This window comes from Clavelina lepadiformis, chromosome 2 (assembly GCF_947623445.1).
Source record: "Clavelina lepadiformis chromosome 2, kaClaLepa1.1, whole genome shotgun sequence".
In the NCBI taxonomy this organism is placed as follows: Eukaryota; Metazoa; Chordata; class Ascidiacea; order Aplousobranchia; family Clavelinidae; genus Clavelina; species Clavelina lepadiformis.
In genome coordinates, this window is record NC_135241.1 from 8,310,988 (window position 1) to 8,325,997 (window position 15,010).

At 36.1% G+C, this 15,010-nt stretch overlaps 2 protein-coding genes across 2 annotated transcripts; one reads left to right on the forward strand and one right to left on the reverse strand.

Moving 5' to 3' along the window:
* Positions 1-22: 22 nt before the first annotated feature.
* Positions 23-7,879, forward strand: LOC143447258 (26S proteasome regulatory subunit 4). The gene is made up of 11 exons (XM_076947271.1): positions 23-1,547; positions 2,651-2,707; positions 4,993-5,149; positions 5,351-5,475; positions 5,791-5,976; positions 6,082-6,210; positions 6,283-6,379; positions 6,473-6,662; positions 6,767-6,918; positions 6,999-7,153; positions 7,233-7,879. Exons 2-11 carry the CDS (start codon positions 2,705-2,707, stop codon positions 7,365-7,367), a joined length of 1,329 nt encoding a protein of 442 aa, XP_076803386.1. The 5' UTR covers positions 23-1,547; positions 2,651-2,704; the 3' UTR covers positions 7,368-7,879.
* Positions 7,618-11,304, reverse strand: LOC143447256 (cAMP-regulated D2 protein-like). The gene is made up of 10 exons (XM_076947267.1): positions 11,083-11,304; positions 10,712-10,923; positions 10,357-10,613; positions 10,045-10,183; positions 9,716-9,924; positions 9,491-9,635; positions 9,112-9,279; positions 8,205-8,357; positions 7,939-8,118; positions 7,618-7,827 (listed from the first exon to the last, which is right to left on the reverse strand). Exons 1-10 carry the CDS (start codon positions 11,210-11,212, stop codon positions 7,618-7,620), a joined length of 1,803 nt encoding a protein of 600 aa, XP_076803382.1. The 5' UTR covers positions 11,213-11,304.
* Positions 11,305-15,010: the final 3,706 nt, after the last annotated feature.

Consider the following 15,010-nt stretch of genomic DNA (forward strand, 5'->3'; position numbering starts at 1 on the left):
TCTCCCATATTAGGATCCAGAGGAATTATTACGTCATAATTTTTTTTCTGTTATGACAAAGAAATAATTCGCTCGTGCACTACTCGTGTGAAGTATTACACAAGGAACATATCTGTCATAACGACCGCATATGCTGGCGGTAATTGTTTGAATATGAGCGAGGACGATTGATGGTTGGTGACTTGTTTTGCTTCTGCTTCGATTGATGAGTTCTCATTTCTCAAATTTGCGTGACTATGCTGTTAGTTGCTTGATTCTGTCTATACAAATTACTAACTTATAAAGTTCCCATTTTATTTATTATAACACAAAGGTTTTCACCTTCGGGCAAATCTTGCTGAATGTTACATAGCGCTGTAGTAACCAGTGAAATCGATCACATGAAAAGGGAAAGATTGAAAACATTACATCAGTATTTATATGCGACACACCAGTTCAAGCGAGGAAATTATCTGACGTCATTAAGGAAAACTCAAGTTTGGTAAACAATTGAATTACAGGATTCTAAATTAAATTCCAAACATCTCAAAACAACTCGTGAGTCGTGACGTAATCGTCACATAGCCTTCCTACCCAGAGTAAAGCTTGCCTGAAATGAAATTGAAGGCAACCTTTACTCGACAAAATTATGTCTGTGGTTATAATATTCATCACAGTTGTTAAAACAAGAATTTGGTACAGTACAATGACAGAGCTCGGTAAATATAACAAATATCGATACACCATTTCACTTGAAATACAAAACATGAGACATAAGCTTACAGAAGTGTCGCATTTCCCTTGCGTGTCGAAGGTAAAAAAATGAGCGATCACGTCTGCGTGTGTCGTTCCGCGGCTGTAGCAAGCCTTGTTTGCGGTAGAGAGATGCAGTTTGTTGCGATGTCCAGTGGACTTTGTTTCTTGATGCGTAAAAAATATATACAATAGTTTGCTCATGCTCTTGGAGATGTATAACACGTTGGTAAGGCGATCAAAACTTCATCACATCAACCAGGTATCAATGCCATTAGTTCTGTTGTTTCCGAATTAATCTGGTTGCTTATATTGTAGAGATGGAATGTCTTGAAAACTTCCTCGTTGACTAGCGTTCGTAGTTGGCTGATCTTGCTGTTGCAACTTGTTCATCAAAACTTCATAAATAGCTGGTAACATTCTTTCTCGCTCAATGTGCAACTAACTCAGCAATTTCGAACTTACTCGGGCACCAATTTATGACAAAAAGAAGCGAGGATGGTTGAATTGATAGATAGTTTTTCTTCTCACTCGATGAGATGGTTGTCATTTCTTGAACGGTTTGATAATGCTGTTTGCTTCTTAAATTCTGTCTATATATATTGCTAAATTATAAAGTCTCATTTTGTTTATTATAGGACACGAAGGCTTTCGCCTTCGGGCGAAGCTTTCTGTTTGTTACATAGCGCTGTAGTAACCAGTGAAATCGATCACATGAAAAGGGAAAGATTGAAAACATTACATCAGTATTTATATGCGACACACCAGTTCAAGCGAGGAAATTATCTGACGTCATTAAGGAAAACTCAAGTTTGGTAAACAATTGAATTACAGGATTCTAAATTAAATTCCAAACATCTCAAAACAACTCGTGAGTCGTGACGTAATCGTCACACTGTTATCTCATAGCTTCTTCCCATTCAAGCCCTTAAGTCGGAGTGCAAAAATCTGAAAGTATAACTGCATGACAGACCTTTGACCATTTAGTCCAAACTGTTGTTTCTTAACATCCTTTTCTTGGCACTAAAATGTTTTGAAACTCTAGGCTAGCCATTGAACGTTGTAAAGCGGAAATTTGGACAATCAAAATTTGTAAAAAATGACTTTTTTACATTTTTTGTCTTGAAATGTTAGTAACAAGAGTAACATGCAAATGGAGTCAGTTTAAATCTAGATAACAGTGGTTCCCACATTTTGAAACAATACTTAAAACAAAAGTTATGTTTGGCATAATCAAAAGCGAAAAAATATCCTATTTTTTTAAATGTGGTTTTAATCTTTACACTAAATATATATGCCTACACTGGTGTAGGGCACACGTTATCATTCTTTAATTAAGGCTGCAATTTGACTGTTTGCTATGCCATTAATGTGTAAAAGCTCAGTTTAGAGCAGTGGTTCCCAAACTTTTTCAGCTTGTGGCACACTAGAAAAATTATAAAGCGCTCGCGGCACACTTACAAGAGAAGAAAAGTTGCTTTAAAAAAATTTATTTTCACGTGTTAATGCGATGGATGTGCTTATTGGATGGACATGTGCTTATTTATCAGCTATTGAAGCAGTTAAAGCGCTTTTAAGTCGCATATGCTTGTCTGCATGCCTTATTTTAAATATTTATACAGTTCTTTCCCAAAATTCCAAAAAGATTCGCGGCACACCTGAGAATCTGTGGTGGCACACGGTTTGGGAATGACTGGTTTAGAGCAAGCTTTTGTCCTTCCTCAGACTCATTGTAGCCTATCTTAACACACTGTGAATGTAGTAGATACTAGATACCTGGATGTATGCTGGGTATCATAGGCCTGTTTCACATAATTAGGTGTAAAAGTCTACTGGTATTTTCATGAAGCTGCTGTTTTTTTGAAATTTGATGATATGTTATGGTTATGAGCCTAAACTTTGCATTTCATATTTTCAGGAACTGTTTTGTATTGCAATGATTTGATTTTTGCTGCAGCAAACTTCTGTGAAAATGGTGAGTATTTTTCTAGTTTTTCCTCAAAATTTTAAAACTTATCAAATACTTGTAGTAGACTTATTTAAGGTATATTTGGGATGACGAATATTGATAATTGTTAAGCAACTGTGTAGTGTGTACATAGGCGCCGAAGTTTACAAAATGTAGGGCGGAAAAGTTAATGGGTTCATATGTTTGGGAATTCCCCGTGTCAAGGATTGTTGTAAAAACACAAAATAACATAAAATATACTTCTAATCAACGTTATTTGCGACAACAGCCATGCTACAAGTTTTTGCTTTTTATAAAAATTCTAGACTTGTTGGTTATGCTAACCTAACACTTATAGCTCAATTGTATTTATCGTCCGTGATTTTCTGCACCTCTTCTAGTTTTGCTCTCCCTATTCTCTTTAAACTCTTCGCATGCGTCGTCCCAAGGTTATTTTTGGTCATTATGTTTGTCTGTACAGACGTAACACCAGAGATGGGAAAACACTTCCAACAAAGCATATCAGTCGAATCCGGTTAATTGCATAGTCAATTTGCCAAGCCTTTTTATGCGATTAAACGAATTATGCGTTTATGCGAAAGTGCAAATTCCACTTATTTTCTTACTTGACGTGCGACGCTGGTCACGTGTAAAGACGTCAACACGCAAAACACTAACGTTTATTGTGTATAGCGATCATTCATTCATTCAAGCACGCAAAAGATGAAAACATGCTTTCTTGCATTTGTGTTTTTAAGCGAACAAATGTGGCCATGTCCGCCCCTTCAAACTGTAGTCGTTGGCGAATTGTATGAAGTACATGCAGAACTTCTTTATTTTTTGGTGTTGTCACAACGATTGCGTCAGCAGAGCTTTCTTTATTGTTGTCGTCTTTTTCAAATTGTTTGTTTCGTAAAACTTCTTCACATATTACGGCATCATCTTAACGCAACGCTTAAATGAAACTAAAACAGTGCGAATGTTAATGTGAGCGTATTGACAGCCACGTGTTAATGCTTAAATTGAGCATTGTTGGTTCCATAGTTTCGTAACAAAGCGCACTACAAGTCACAAAGCTCACGCATTGCGTGTGCGCTCCCAGTGCGCGTTGTTTTCAATTTTATCTTTTAAAAACTTTTGAATAATCGAATAAATTATCTTCATTTTTATTCAATTAAGCGGATTATGCAATAAACCGTTATGCGATAAACCGAAGTATTGTCTTTACAAATGATAGACTACGCCTACGGTTTGGCACTTGCGCCCTTTATGCGATAAAACGAATTATGTGATTATCCAGAATGCAATTAACCGGATTTGACTGTATAACCTTTTGAACATAAAATCGCTATTGTTAGTTAGAAAAATCCACCCTGTCCACCCAAGTTCGGCGCCCGTGACTGTGTACCTGAAATGCAAAATAAAGCATTGAAAAATGCATTGATCTGAAATTGTAATACAGTCGAATCCGCTTAATTCGGACACCGGATAACCCGGACAACCGCTTTATTCGGCCAAAATGCTCGGGAACGGAACAAAAGTAAAAATTGAACGCAAAAAACTCCCGTTAATTCGGAAAGTTTTCCGCTTAATTCGGACACAGGTTCGCAATTCCTATCGTTATATCGTTAGGTTATGACATAATAAACAGTACTTCGTTTGTTTTAACACAAGATGCAATTGGATTATGAGTGATTATGCTGAAACAATGACGATTCATGCAGTAACAATTGACAATGAACTCATATAAGGCCGTGCCAGCTTCATGGTCGCTTTTACTTCAGTATAATTGCGTCCATCTTGTAAAACAGAATGGTACAGAAAAGTTTAGCAGAAAAAGTGAAATTGCTCACTAAAGTAAACGAAGAAAAAAATGAAGACGCTTCCTTGAGAGTTCGGCAGTTAGCTGCGTTGGTGGGGATATCAAAATACGGTATACAGATAAACAGTATTTGTTGAATCGTTTGGTATCAAAATATTGTACAATACAACTAACCTGAAGGTATAACTCTTGTGCTTTTTAAGCGATCAGTGCCAATTACTGCAGTATAGCGCAGCTGCAATTCATTTATTACGCAACACTGCAGCATTTTAAATGCGTTGTCTGCCTTTACGCATGACCATGAAACGAACAATTGATTTTCCGCTTAATTCGGACAAAGCCGTTTCTCCGCTTAATTCGGCCAAAAGTGAGCGGAACCAAAGTGTCCGAATTAAGCGGAGTCGACTGTATGTTAAACTAGAATATTTCAGATTTTCAACACTTTCCAGTTTGCAACAAAGAGTTATATAGATATATATTCATTTTGCAGGGGCAAAATCATAGTGGGGGTCATAATGCTCCGGGTGATGGCAAGAGGGGTGACAAAGGAAAAGAGAAGAAAAAATATGAACGTCCTCTTCCAACAAGAGTGGGAAAAAGAAGGAAGAAAACCAAGGGTCCAGATGCCGCTAATAAATTACCAAGTGGTATATAACTGAACTGTGATAAATAACAAAGTTGTTTTGCGTTGGCCTCAGTAGTGAGCATGTTACAGATGTGTGGTAAACGTAAAACAACTTGCTTAATTGATATACAGTTATTTGATAATGATATTAATTTCATACTGTATAAATGTAGTAACGGATGTAAATATTTTTAGTTATGGTTTGTTAATATTATATTGTTAGTTACACCCCACACAAGATGTCGGCTACGGTTGCTTAAACAAGAAAGAATTAAAGATTATCTTTTGATGGAAGAAGAATTTATTCGTAATCAGGAAAGATTGAAGCCTCAAGAAGAAAAACAAGAGGTTTTTCTTGATTACTATTCATAGTGTTCTGAATTTATGTTTCATATTACTAAGATACTAGTATCTAAATTTTAAAGTATTACAATTTTCAAATATTTAGATATTGTATACCTGCTTTTGGTGTAGATGTGATGATATTGTGTACTTACATTGGGTGATTAGAATTAAGCATATCTAACAGTGCTTTGTTACTTCCTTGTTACCAGTAGCATTCAAATTTCAAAGCAAAATATTTTCCATTTAAAAATATTACACTCATAAATGACATTGTAAACTTTTGTAGAAAAAAGTGTTGCTAAATATTAAATATTACAGGAAGAACGAACCAAAGTTGATGATTTAAGAGGTTCCCCTATGTCTGTTGGAACACTTGAAGAAGTGATTGATGAAAACCATGCAATTGTATCAACATCGGTTGGTTCAGAACACTATGTCAGTATACTGTCATTTGTTGACAAAGACTTGCTGGAACCTGGCTGCACTGTTCTAATGAACCATAAGGTACATCCATTCCCTACAGTTCGTGCTTTAATAATGAAAACATTATGAAGGAAGTTGTTAATCTGTTTTGTTGCTTGCTGAAAACAAAATTCGCTTCCATTACAGGTTCATGCTGTAGTGGGTTTCCTGGGAGATGATGTCGATCCATTGGTGACAGTAATGAAGCTTGAAAAAGCTCCACAAGAATCATATGCAGACATTGGTGGTCTAGATACACAAATCACTGAAATAAAGGTGGGGCATCTTTTTCAGGGTTGGCTCTGAAAACTATTGTGTATTGTTATAATCTTTACTTTTACAAAATAGGAATCTGTTGAGTTACCACTAACCCATCCAGAATATTACGAAGAGATGGGTATTAAACCTCCAAAGGGTGTTATTCTTTATGGACCTCCAGGAACAGGTTCTAATGCTTTCATTTGTGACCAAGACCTTGTGTAGGACTTTGCATTGATATGTATTGTAGATAAATTCTCTTTTTTGGCGATTTGTGAAGGTAAAACACTCCTTGCAAAAGCAGTGGCAAATCAAACTTCTGCAACGTTTCTCCGTGTCGTTGGATCAGAATTGATCCAGAAATACCTGGGAGATGGACCAAAGCTCGTTCGTGAATTGTTCCGAGTTGCTGAAGAACATGCCCCATCCATTGTTTTTATAGATGAAATAGATGCAATTGGAACAAAAAGGTATGGGAAACAACTATTATTATGTTCCTGCTGAAAGGTGTTTGGATGTGAATGACTTTGAAGTTTTTGTAGTTGTACACTGAAAAAAAATGTCTTTGCTTCAGATATGAGTCAAATTCTGGTGGTGAACGAGAAATTCAGAGGACAATGCTGGAGCTTCTGAATCAGCTTGATGGCTTTGACTCAAGAGGAGATGTCAAAGTTATTATGGCAACCAATCGCATCGATTCATTAGACCCGGCATTAATCCGTGCTGGTGAGTATTTGCGTTTGCTTCTCTATAAATAATAACTGAGCACTTATGCATGTGATCGCTTAATTTTTTGTTGATTGTAGGTCGCATTGACAGAAAGATAGAGTTTCCGATGCCTGACGAGAAAACTAAACGCCGAATATTCAACATTCACACTACCAGGATGACCCTGGCAAATGATGTGACTGTGGATGAGTATGTGCAGGCAAAGGACGATTTATCAGGAGCTGATATTAAGGTTTGTACTGTAAACGGAGTTACTTTTGTAGTCTAATCTATTGAACTTCGTGCTTGAACTTTATTATTCTTGTTCTTAGGCAATTTGCACAGAAGCTGGACTACTAGCTTTACGCGAACGCAGAATGAAGGTTACCAGTGAGGACTTCAGAAAGTCAAAGGAAAACGTTCTCTATCGTAAAAATGAAGGGGCACCACAAGGACTTTATCTTTAACCTGTTTGTCGGATTGAGATGTTGGGATATACCTACCAAGTCTTCTGTGATCGGACATTTTGTTGGACACTTACAACGTCATAATAAATATCAGCTTCAGCTTAATAAACAAATAATTTCATGCAACATAGAGTTCAAATTCACGTTTATTTTGATGCAAGTCAATGTCAATATGATGTACACAAGCAATGAAGAGTGATAAATCTATCGATTTTTATTAACACCTGCTAAAATTCTTTACACAAATGGGCTATTTTTCATGCTGCCTTTTTCTACGGTGGTGATACATGGAAACGTGATCAGCATATCGATTTAGTTTATCCCAGAAATCACAAGCTTCTTTATATGGTTGCTGCATGACAAAATCTTTGTTTGCAGTAAGTTGTAAGGCTTGGTACATTCCTTGTTGATGGGTTTGGTTAAAGCTCGGCCATTGCGTGTTTTTCACTTTGGACATGGTCTTAATGAAAGATTCATTTTCAATTATAAATAAAGTCTTGTCTGTGCACCTACTTAGATTTTGGTGATTTTTTTTGTTAACCAACAGAAAAACAGGTTGTGATGACTATACCTGTGCTCCGTTCGGATCTCCATATTTTGCAAAGTTGGTCCAATAAGTTATCATACGTTTGGCCAGTCCACGTTCATTCTCGGTGAAATTGAATTTTGTTAGGCTTTCAACATTGAAGATATAACCCAAATCAGATCCGTGACATACGTGGTGGTAACATGCTGGTTGGCCCCATACTTCCTATTGTAAAACAAACAACTTCACCTGCCGAAAGACTGCCCTCAATGACACAAAATTCACCGAATAGGGTACACAATGGAACTTACATAAAACGACCACGTCTGGTTGAATATGTACCACCAGATGTCATTGTTCTTCAAAGAATTAACCGATTTCCTTTGTGGACAAAGAAAAATATACTCCGTTGCCATTTCACTCGCCATGTCCCGGTAGTCACATTTAAAGAGGTGTCCTTTGCACTAGCAGAAAACTTACGTTACTTCTTGAGTTTCTGCGCTGTATGGTCAATATGTAAAGTACATCGGTTTAATAACTCGTAGCGGAGCATTTGACTTTTTCTTTGAAAACCTTTTTGTGCTTAAGGAATATTATCTGACCCTTATATTGCTAGCGCTTGCAGAAACATTACCCTAAATTATTCGTATACCAGTATTGTTTATAAGCCTACATTCAGAGGACGACAAACTAGGCTATTAACCACAATAAACGCCATCACACATTTTTTACCACCTTGCATTCAGCAACAAAACCTAAATAATCTCTTAAAGTCTAGCCTAGTTTTTAGATTCTAAAACGTATTTTCTGACATGGAAACACTTTTAATTGAAAAAAATGTTTGAAAAAAGGTTTTCCAAAATTAAATTAAAAAATTAATTGAAAGTAAATTTAAAACAATTGCACAAAAACATTTCAATTTCAAATATTTGAAACAATTTAAATTTGTAAAATAAAAATAAATTACAAAAATTTGCAAAACGTTTTTTGAAAAGAAGAAGTTTTTTTAAATATAAAACTAAAAAAATAAAAAATATATAATGTAATGTAAAACGTTTTTCAAAAATTTTCAAAATAAATTTCATACCATACAAATTTTTGTTTTATTACCAGGCTGGTATTGAACAGATGCCAATTGTGCTCTGGCCAAGACGCACGTAATCAGTCCCGTTACTTTCGTGACTCAAATCGTAGCTATATTCAAAGTAATACGTTTACCTCTCCTGGATATCTTTCAACAACAGTGAGGTAATCTTGTTTAAAAATTATTGCCAACAACAAATCATAAACCAGCTTTCCAACAGGATGCGAAAATGCACCGTCAATAAACAGCACCCCTTCATCCACTGTACTTCCTAGCAACAAAGGCTTGTTTTGTGTTTGTCCCTTAAAAGAAAAGAAAAGTTTTGCTATCTTCATGGCATTCAGAAACCAGTAAAATATTTTAAGTCAAATCTGAATGAGTCAACAGCTGTTTAATAAATCATTAAAATTATAACTTATAATTACTGTAGTAAAAAAATTGATACTTTGTTTGTTAGTTTTTCTGGATGATAGTTTGAATACTGATGATATTTTTCTAGATTGGTGCGTTTACCGTTAAAAATAGTTTAACTGGTTGATCAGGCACTATGTCCCCGTCGATTACTGGACTCCATGGCTGAAACAGTGTACTGATTAAAGCTGGGTTGGTTATGTCATCGAGACTTTTGTTGTAAGCCTTCTCCAGTTCTTGAACTGACCTTGCATATTTCAGAAAAATAATATAAGCCACTTTTGTCTCCTATGTAACGCTTCATTTAAAGTTAAAAGTCATATTTACTTTGAACGTAAACAGGTCATGTCATTTCTCTTGCAACCAACTGATTCAGCAAAGCGATCACCGAAAACTTTTGCATCACGTAAATTTCGAAATGGCAAACCAAGTGGATTGCTTTGCATGATGCTTTTATGAAACAGATCCTTGCTTACGTTTGATGTCAAATGAACTCCGATAGATTCTGAGCCAGCGCTCTGCCCAAATATTGTCACCTGTATTGTAAGGAAAAGCAGCACAACTGCTTAAACTTTTTCTTTTGCGTCTATAACGGGAAATGGTATATGGAGCGCAAGCGATTAAATTAATGTATTATCTATATATATAGGATTTACCTTGTTAGGATCACCACCAAAATTTCTTATATTTCGATTCACCCATTCAAGCGTTTTCACTTGATCCCAGAATCCAAAATTACCCTTTGCTTCTTCCGAACCATTTTCACCTTGCACTAAGAAGCCAAGATGTGCAAGCCTATACAAAACATAATCTGTGCTATATGATACTAGTATCATTTGCCATTAAAAATCATAACAATAGTTTTTTTCAGTGTTATTTTGACCATAAAAGTAGCACTAACACAATACGATTACCGGTCAAACACAATGCCCAATCAATAACTGAAATACATCGCCTATTTTTCTTACCTATAGTTTGTCGTTACCACAATTACGTCGCCCTGATTTGCCATAAATCTACCGTCGTATAAAATACTGCTACCACTTCCATCCTTAAAATTTCCTCCGTGATACCAAACCATCACCGCCAACGGTCGACTTTCTCCACCAGGCCGATAATCATCCCGGATGGCGTAGTGGTCAATATCCAGTATGTTATCCGCTTTAACTTGCATTAATAAGCGCTTCGGGACCCACACATTTAAATATAGACAATCTTCACTAATCTGCAAATAAACTCAATTAATAAATTCAGCTTTCACTGTATATTGAGGCTTTGGTTACGTAACAATTTTCCTTGAAGCCAGCAATAACAATACTTTACTTCTGCAGGGCACGAATATTCTGGAGCTGGTTCTTCACAAACTTGTTGACATCCTGGACGTTTATAAGTAGCATTCCAATATCTCGATTCATATTTTAAAGGATCGCGCGGTCTGCGCCATCTAAACTCTCCAGTTGGTGGTTGACTGAAAGGTATCCCGAAAAATATTCCCGCTTCGGGTGTTACTTGCCCAACGATACTTCCCTCATACGCTACACATAAATTAGATGGATTAAACATAGAAGTAGATCTATATAGGTTTTCTTATGAGAACTGGTTTTTGCATCCAGATCGAAATAAGTTTGCAATGTCTTTCAGAATTTTAACCGTTCTTTTTTCGTTGCCGTCTACTGGATTTCGTTCATCCATACCTGTAGCAATCACCAAGTCATTACTTGATAATTGTATTGGTTTCGCTTCATATGGATTCACTTGAAACAACAGCGCGCAAATTGTAACAAGGCTAATTTCTTTCCAAATTTCCATTTTGCACGTTTTCATTGAATATCGCAATTCGTTTTACAATATGGCAGCTTAAATCATAAATAAACCATATATTCCAAAAAGGCTATTAAATGCATAATACGTTTTGATTCTACAATCTTACATAGAATACCGTATCGTTTCTACCTAGATCTGAAGAGCACTCCACTAAAATGAAAGCCAAACTATTGTGCAACGTGCATACGTTATATGAATTGGCCGTTTTGTTATGTAAAAACAACCTCTGTCTTTGAAATATGCATATTGTATATTCATCATGAAGTTATTGAGTTATGAAAATATTGTTCTTTCCATAACTTCCAGTTCTAAGTATAGATTGAAGTAGCTGCTGTTGTTTGAAGTTTAACAAACATATCGGCTGCCTTCCTCTTCCTTAATCTTTTAAGTTAGAAGTTGCTTCATTTCGAATTTCTGCAGCCATACTTGCACTTGCATATACTTTGATTTGTACTTTGTTTATATCTGTCGGTGCTGTCTATGTGCCTATGCAGGTATTCTATAAGATACTCTTTCTATTGGTAATACTTTGTAACACGCGTTACATATAAATTTGGAAAAACTGCAGCAACGCAAGCTTTTGCAACAAATGCTCAGCGCTTTGTTAGCCTATTGCTAAATACACAACGGTTTTCATTATCCAATAGATTACAATTATCTATTTACCTAAAATAATCACGTGAAAGCTATGTTTGCTTTAAAATGCACTTTGACATGTTTGCAGTTTACTTAGTAAGAAATGCAGTAAACCAAGGCAATAAATTGTTATACATCATATGATGTAGGGGGAGATATATTTGAGAGCATCATTGATGAATAAATCGTGGAGTTAATATCGGGTAATCATGTTTATTAATACGATCAGCAATGACGGAAACTTTAGTTAGTATGTTGCCCTCTTTTACTGTAGTGAAGCATTACAAAATGGTAAGCATATCGGTTTAGTTTATACCATGATTTTGCATTACAAAATCCTTGTTTGCAGTAAGTTGTAAGGCTTCGGATCTCTATATTTTGCAAAATTGGTCCAATATATTATGAAACGCTTCGCCAGAGCACGTTCATTGTCCATAAAATTGAATTTGGTAAGACTTTCGACATTAAAGAGATAACCCAATTCCACTCCTTGACATACGCGATGATAACATCCTTTTTGATTCCATATTTTCTGTTGTATTATAAAAGGAGTGTTTTTGTTTAAAATATAAACCTACCGAAAACAAGAAACTCGCAATAATTGAACTTACGTAAAACGATTACGTCTGGTTGAATATGTACCACCAAATATTGTTGTTCTTTTAAAGAACCAACCGACTTTAAAGATGTCTCTTTTACATTGAAACGGAAATTAAAAATTTAAGTTAAATATTTATATACCTCAAAAGATGAGTTACAATGTGCACTGTCATGTAAAACACAAAATAGCTTGTAAAAGAAGCAAAGGAAAATATTTGAACTTTTTTCATAATATGTTCAAATCGCTTGAGAATTTCTATACTTGGACCAAGCAAGGTCAACTTGACGTGAACAGGAAACATCTCTCAAAATTTTATTTGATGGTATGGAATGGTATTATCATCTGTACTAAATGATGCCGTTATGCTTAGCTTTATTAAACGTAAAATCATTCATCTGAAATAATACATTAATAGTAAAGCAATAATAATAGAAAAGCAATACAACCTCACAGCTCAAAAGATGTTCGTTTGTCACAATACAAGCCGTGAAGTAGTCGTAGTCTACGACTAAGAAATGCGCGAAGCAGAAACAAAACACAAGAAGTAATTAAGATAAAACGAGGCGAGTTAACAAAGGAATTTTCATTACATCATTTTTATCCTCTTACTGAGGAAAGTCATTGCACAACTTGAACCCGGCGATGATTTATCATCGCTCGAGCCCGGTTTAGCGAACAAGCTTTTGTGCAAGTCCGGATTGTCACAGAATTTTATTTTGGTTTTGATTTTTGTGTGACTTATTGTCCGAATTTAGAACTGTCCACCAGATCCACTGAACAGGAGTAAGTTCGTTAATGCCTTGCCCAAAGGCACCACAACGATATAGCGCGATACTGCATCGAACACTGAACACTGTATATTCACTATCACAAAGCCAGCGCTGGCACCACTCGGCTACCGACCGAAGCATGCAGTCACGTTGATGCTTTGTAGATAGGTGAAGTTTAAATTTGCAATAACTGTTTCCGATGCTGATACACACAACACGAGATAAGCTGTCAAAACATCGACTTTGATTTTCATCGGACTAAAATATAATCTAGGTCATCATGACAAACGAACACAAATAAAATTGTTATTCTGTACATTGCATGGAATAAGATGAGATGCTTTAGGTAATATTCACATAATCATTAATAGTTACCAAAAAAAACACTAAAGTTACTTACAAAACAGTGTTGATTAGGTGCGAAACCTAACATGATTTTCAAGCGACAAAAATATTAATCTAATTCATAACAAATAGAAGGGATGAAAAACATGAACTTGTTCGATACATTGAATGCAATTGTATGCTATACATAGTCTTCACACATAGTAACGGACATTGTTATTACACATTTTTAAAAGCTTTGCATAAGACATAAAAAGCGTTTGAGAAGACACCTCTTGTTCTATTCTCCCATCTTCTTCGTGCGAAATTTGTTCTTTTGACGGCGTTTATGAGCGTTTGAGCATTGAAAGTTTCATTTTCATCAACAATTGCATTTGGGTGGCGCCAAATTTGTTGTTTAACAACTGAGGTCAAGTAAATGATAATTTCTCTCCCTTCGTAAGGTACATTGTCTGGTAACACAAAATTTATGACAAAAAGTGTGTCGAGGCAATTTATACGGCGCTGTGTAACTTTAGTTGCAGTGTTGGATGCAAACGGCTGGAGCATCTGGTCCAATATGGCATTAATCGCATACAGTCGAATCCGCTTAATTCGGACACCGGATAACCCGGACAACCGCTTTATTCGGCCAAAATGCTCGGGAACGGAACAAAAGTAAAAATTGAACGTAAAAAACTCCCGTTAATTCGGACAATTCTCCGCTTAATTCGGACACAGGTTCGCAATTCCTGTCGTTACATCGTTAGGTTATGAAACAATAAACAGTACGTACTTGGTTGGTTTTAACACAAGATGCAATTGCATTATGAGTGATTATGGTGAAACAATGACGATTGATGCGGTAACAATCGACAATGAATTCATATAACGCCGTGCCAGCTTCATAGTCGCTTTTACTTCGGTACCATTGCGACCATCTTGTAGAACAGAATGGTACAGAAAAGTTTAGAAGAAAAAGTGAAATTGCTCACTAAAGTAAACGAAGAAAAAAATGACGACGCTTCCTTGACAGTTCGGCAGTTAGTTGCGTTGGTGGGGATATCAAAACGTACTTTGCAAGATTGGCAGAAAAATGATGCAAATCTGCGTGAACAACGTGAAGAGACTATGCTTCGTGGACGAGGTTTAAAGACAGAGAGGAAGCGGCTCAGAATGTGCGTTTTATGCGTACTCATTTACTCGTACTCTTGTGCGTTTTATGCGATCAGTGCCAATTACTGCAGTATAGCGCAGGTGCAATTCATTTATTACACAACACTACAGTATTTTAAATGCGTTGTTTGCCTTTACGCATGACCATGAAATGAACAATCGATTTTCCGCTTAATTCGGACAAAGCCGTTTCTCCGCTTAATTCGGCCAAAAGTGAGCGGAACCAAAGTGTCCGAATTAAGCGGAGTCGACTGTACTTTATCCATGTAAGGAGCGAAACCGTGAAAACTT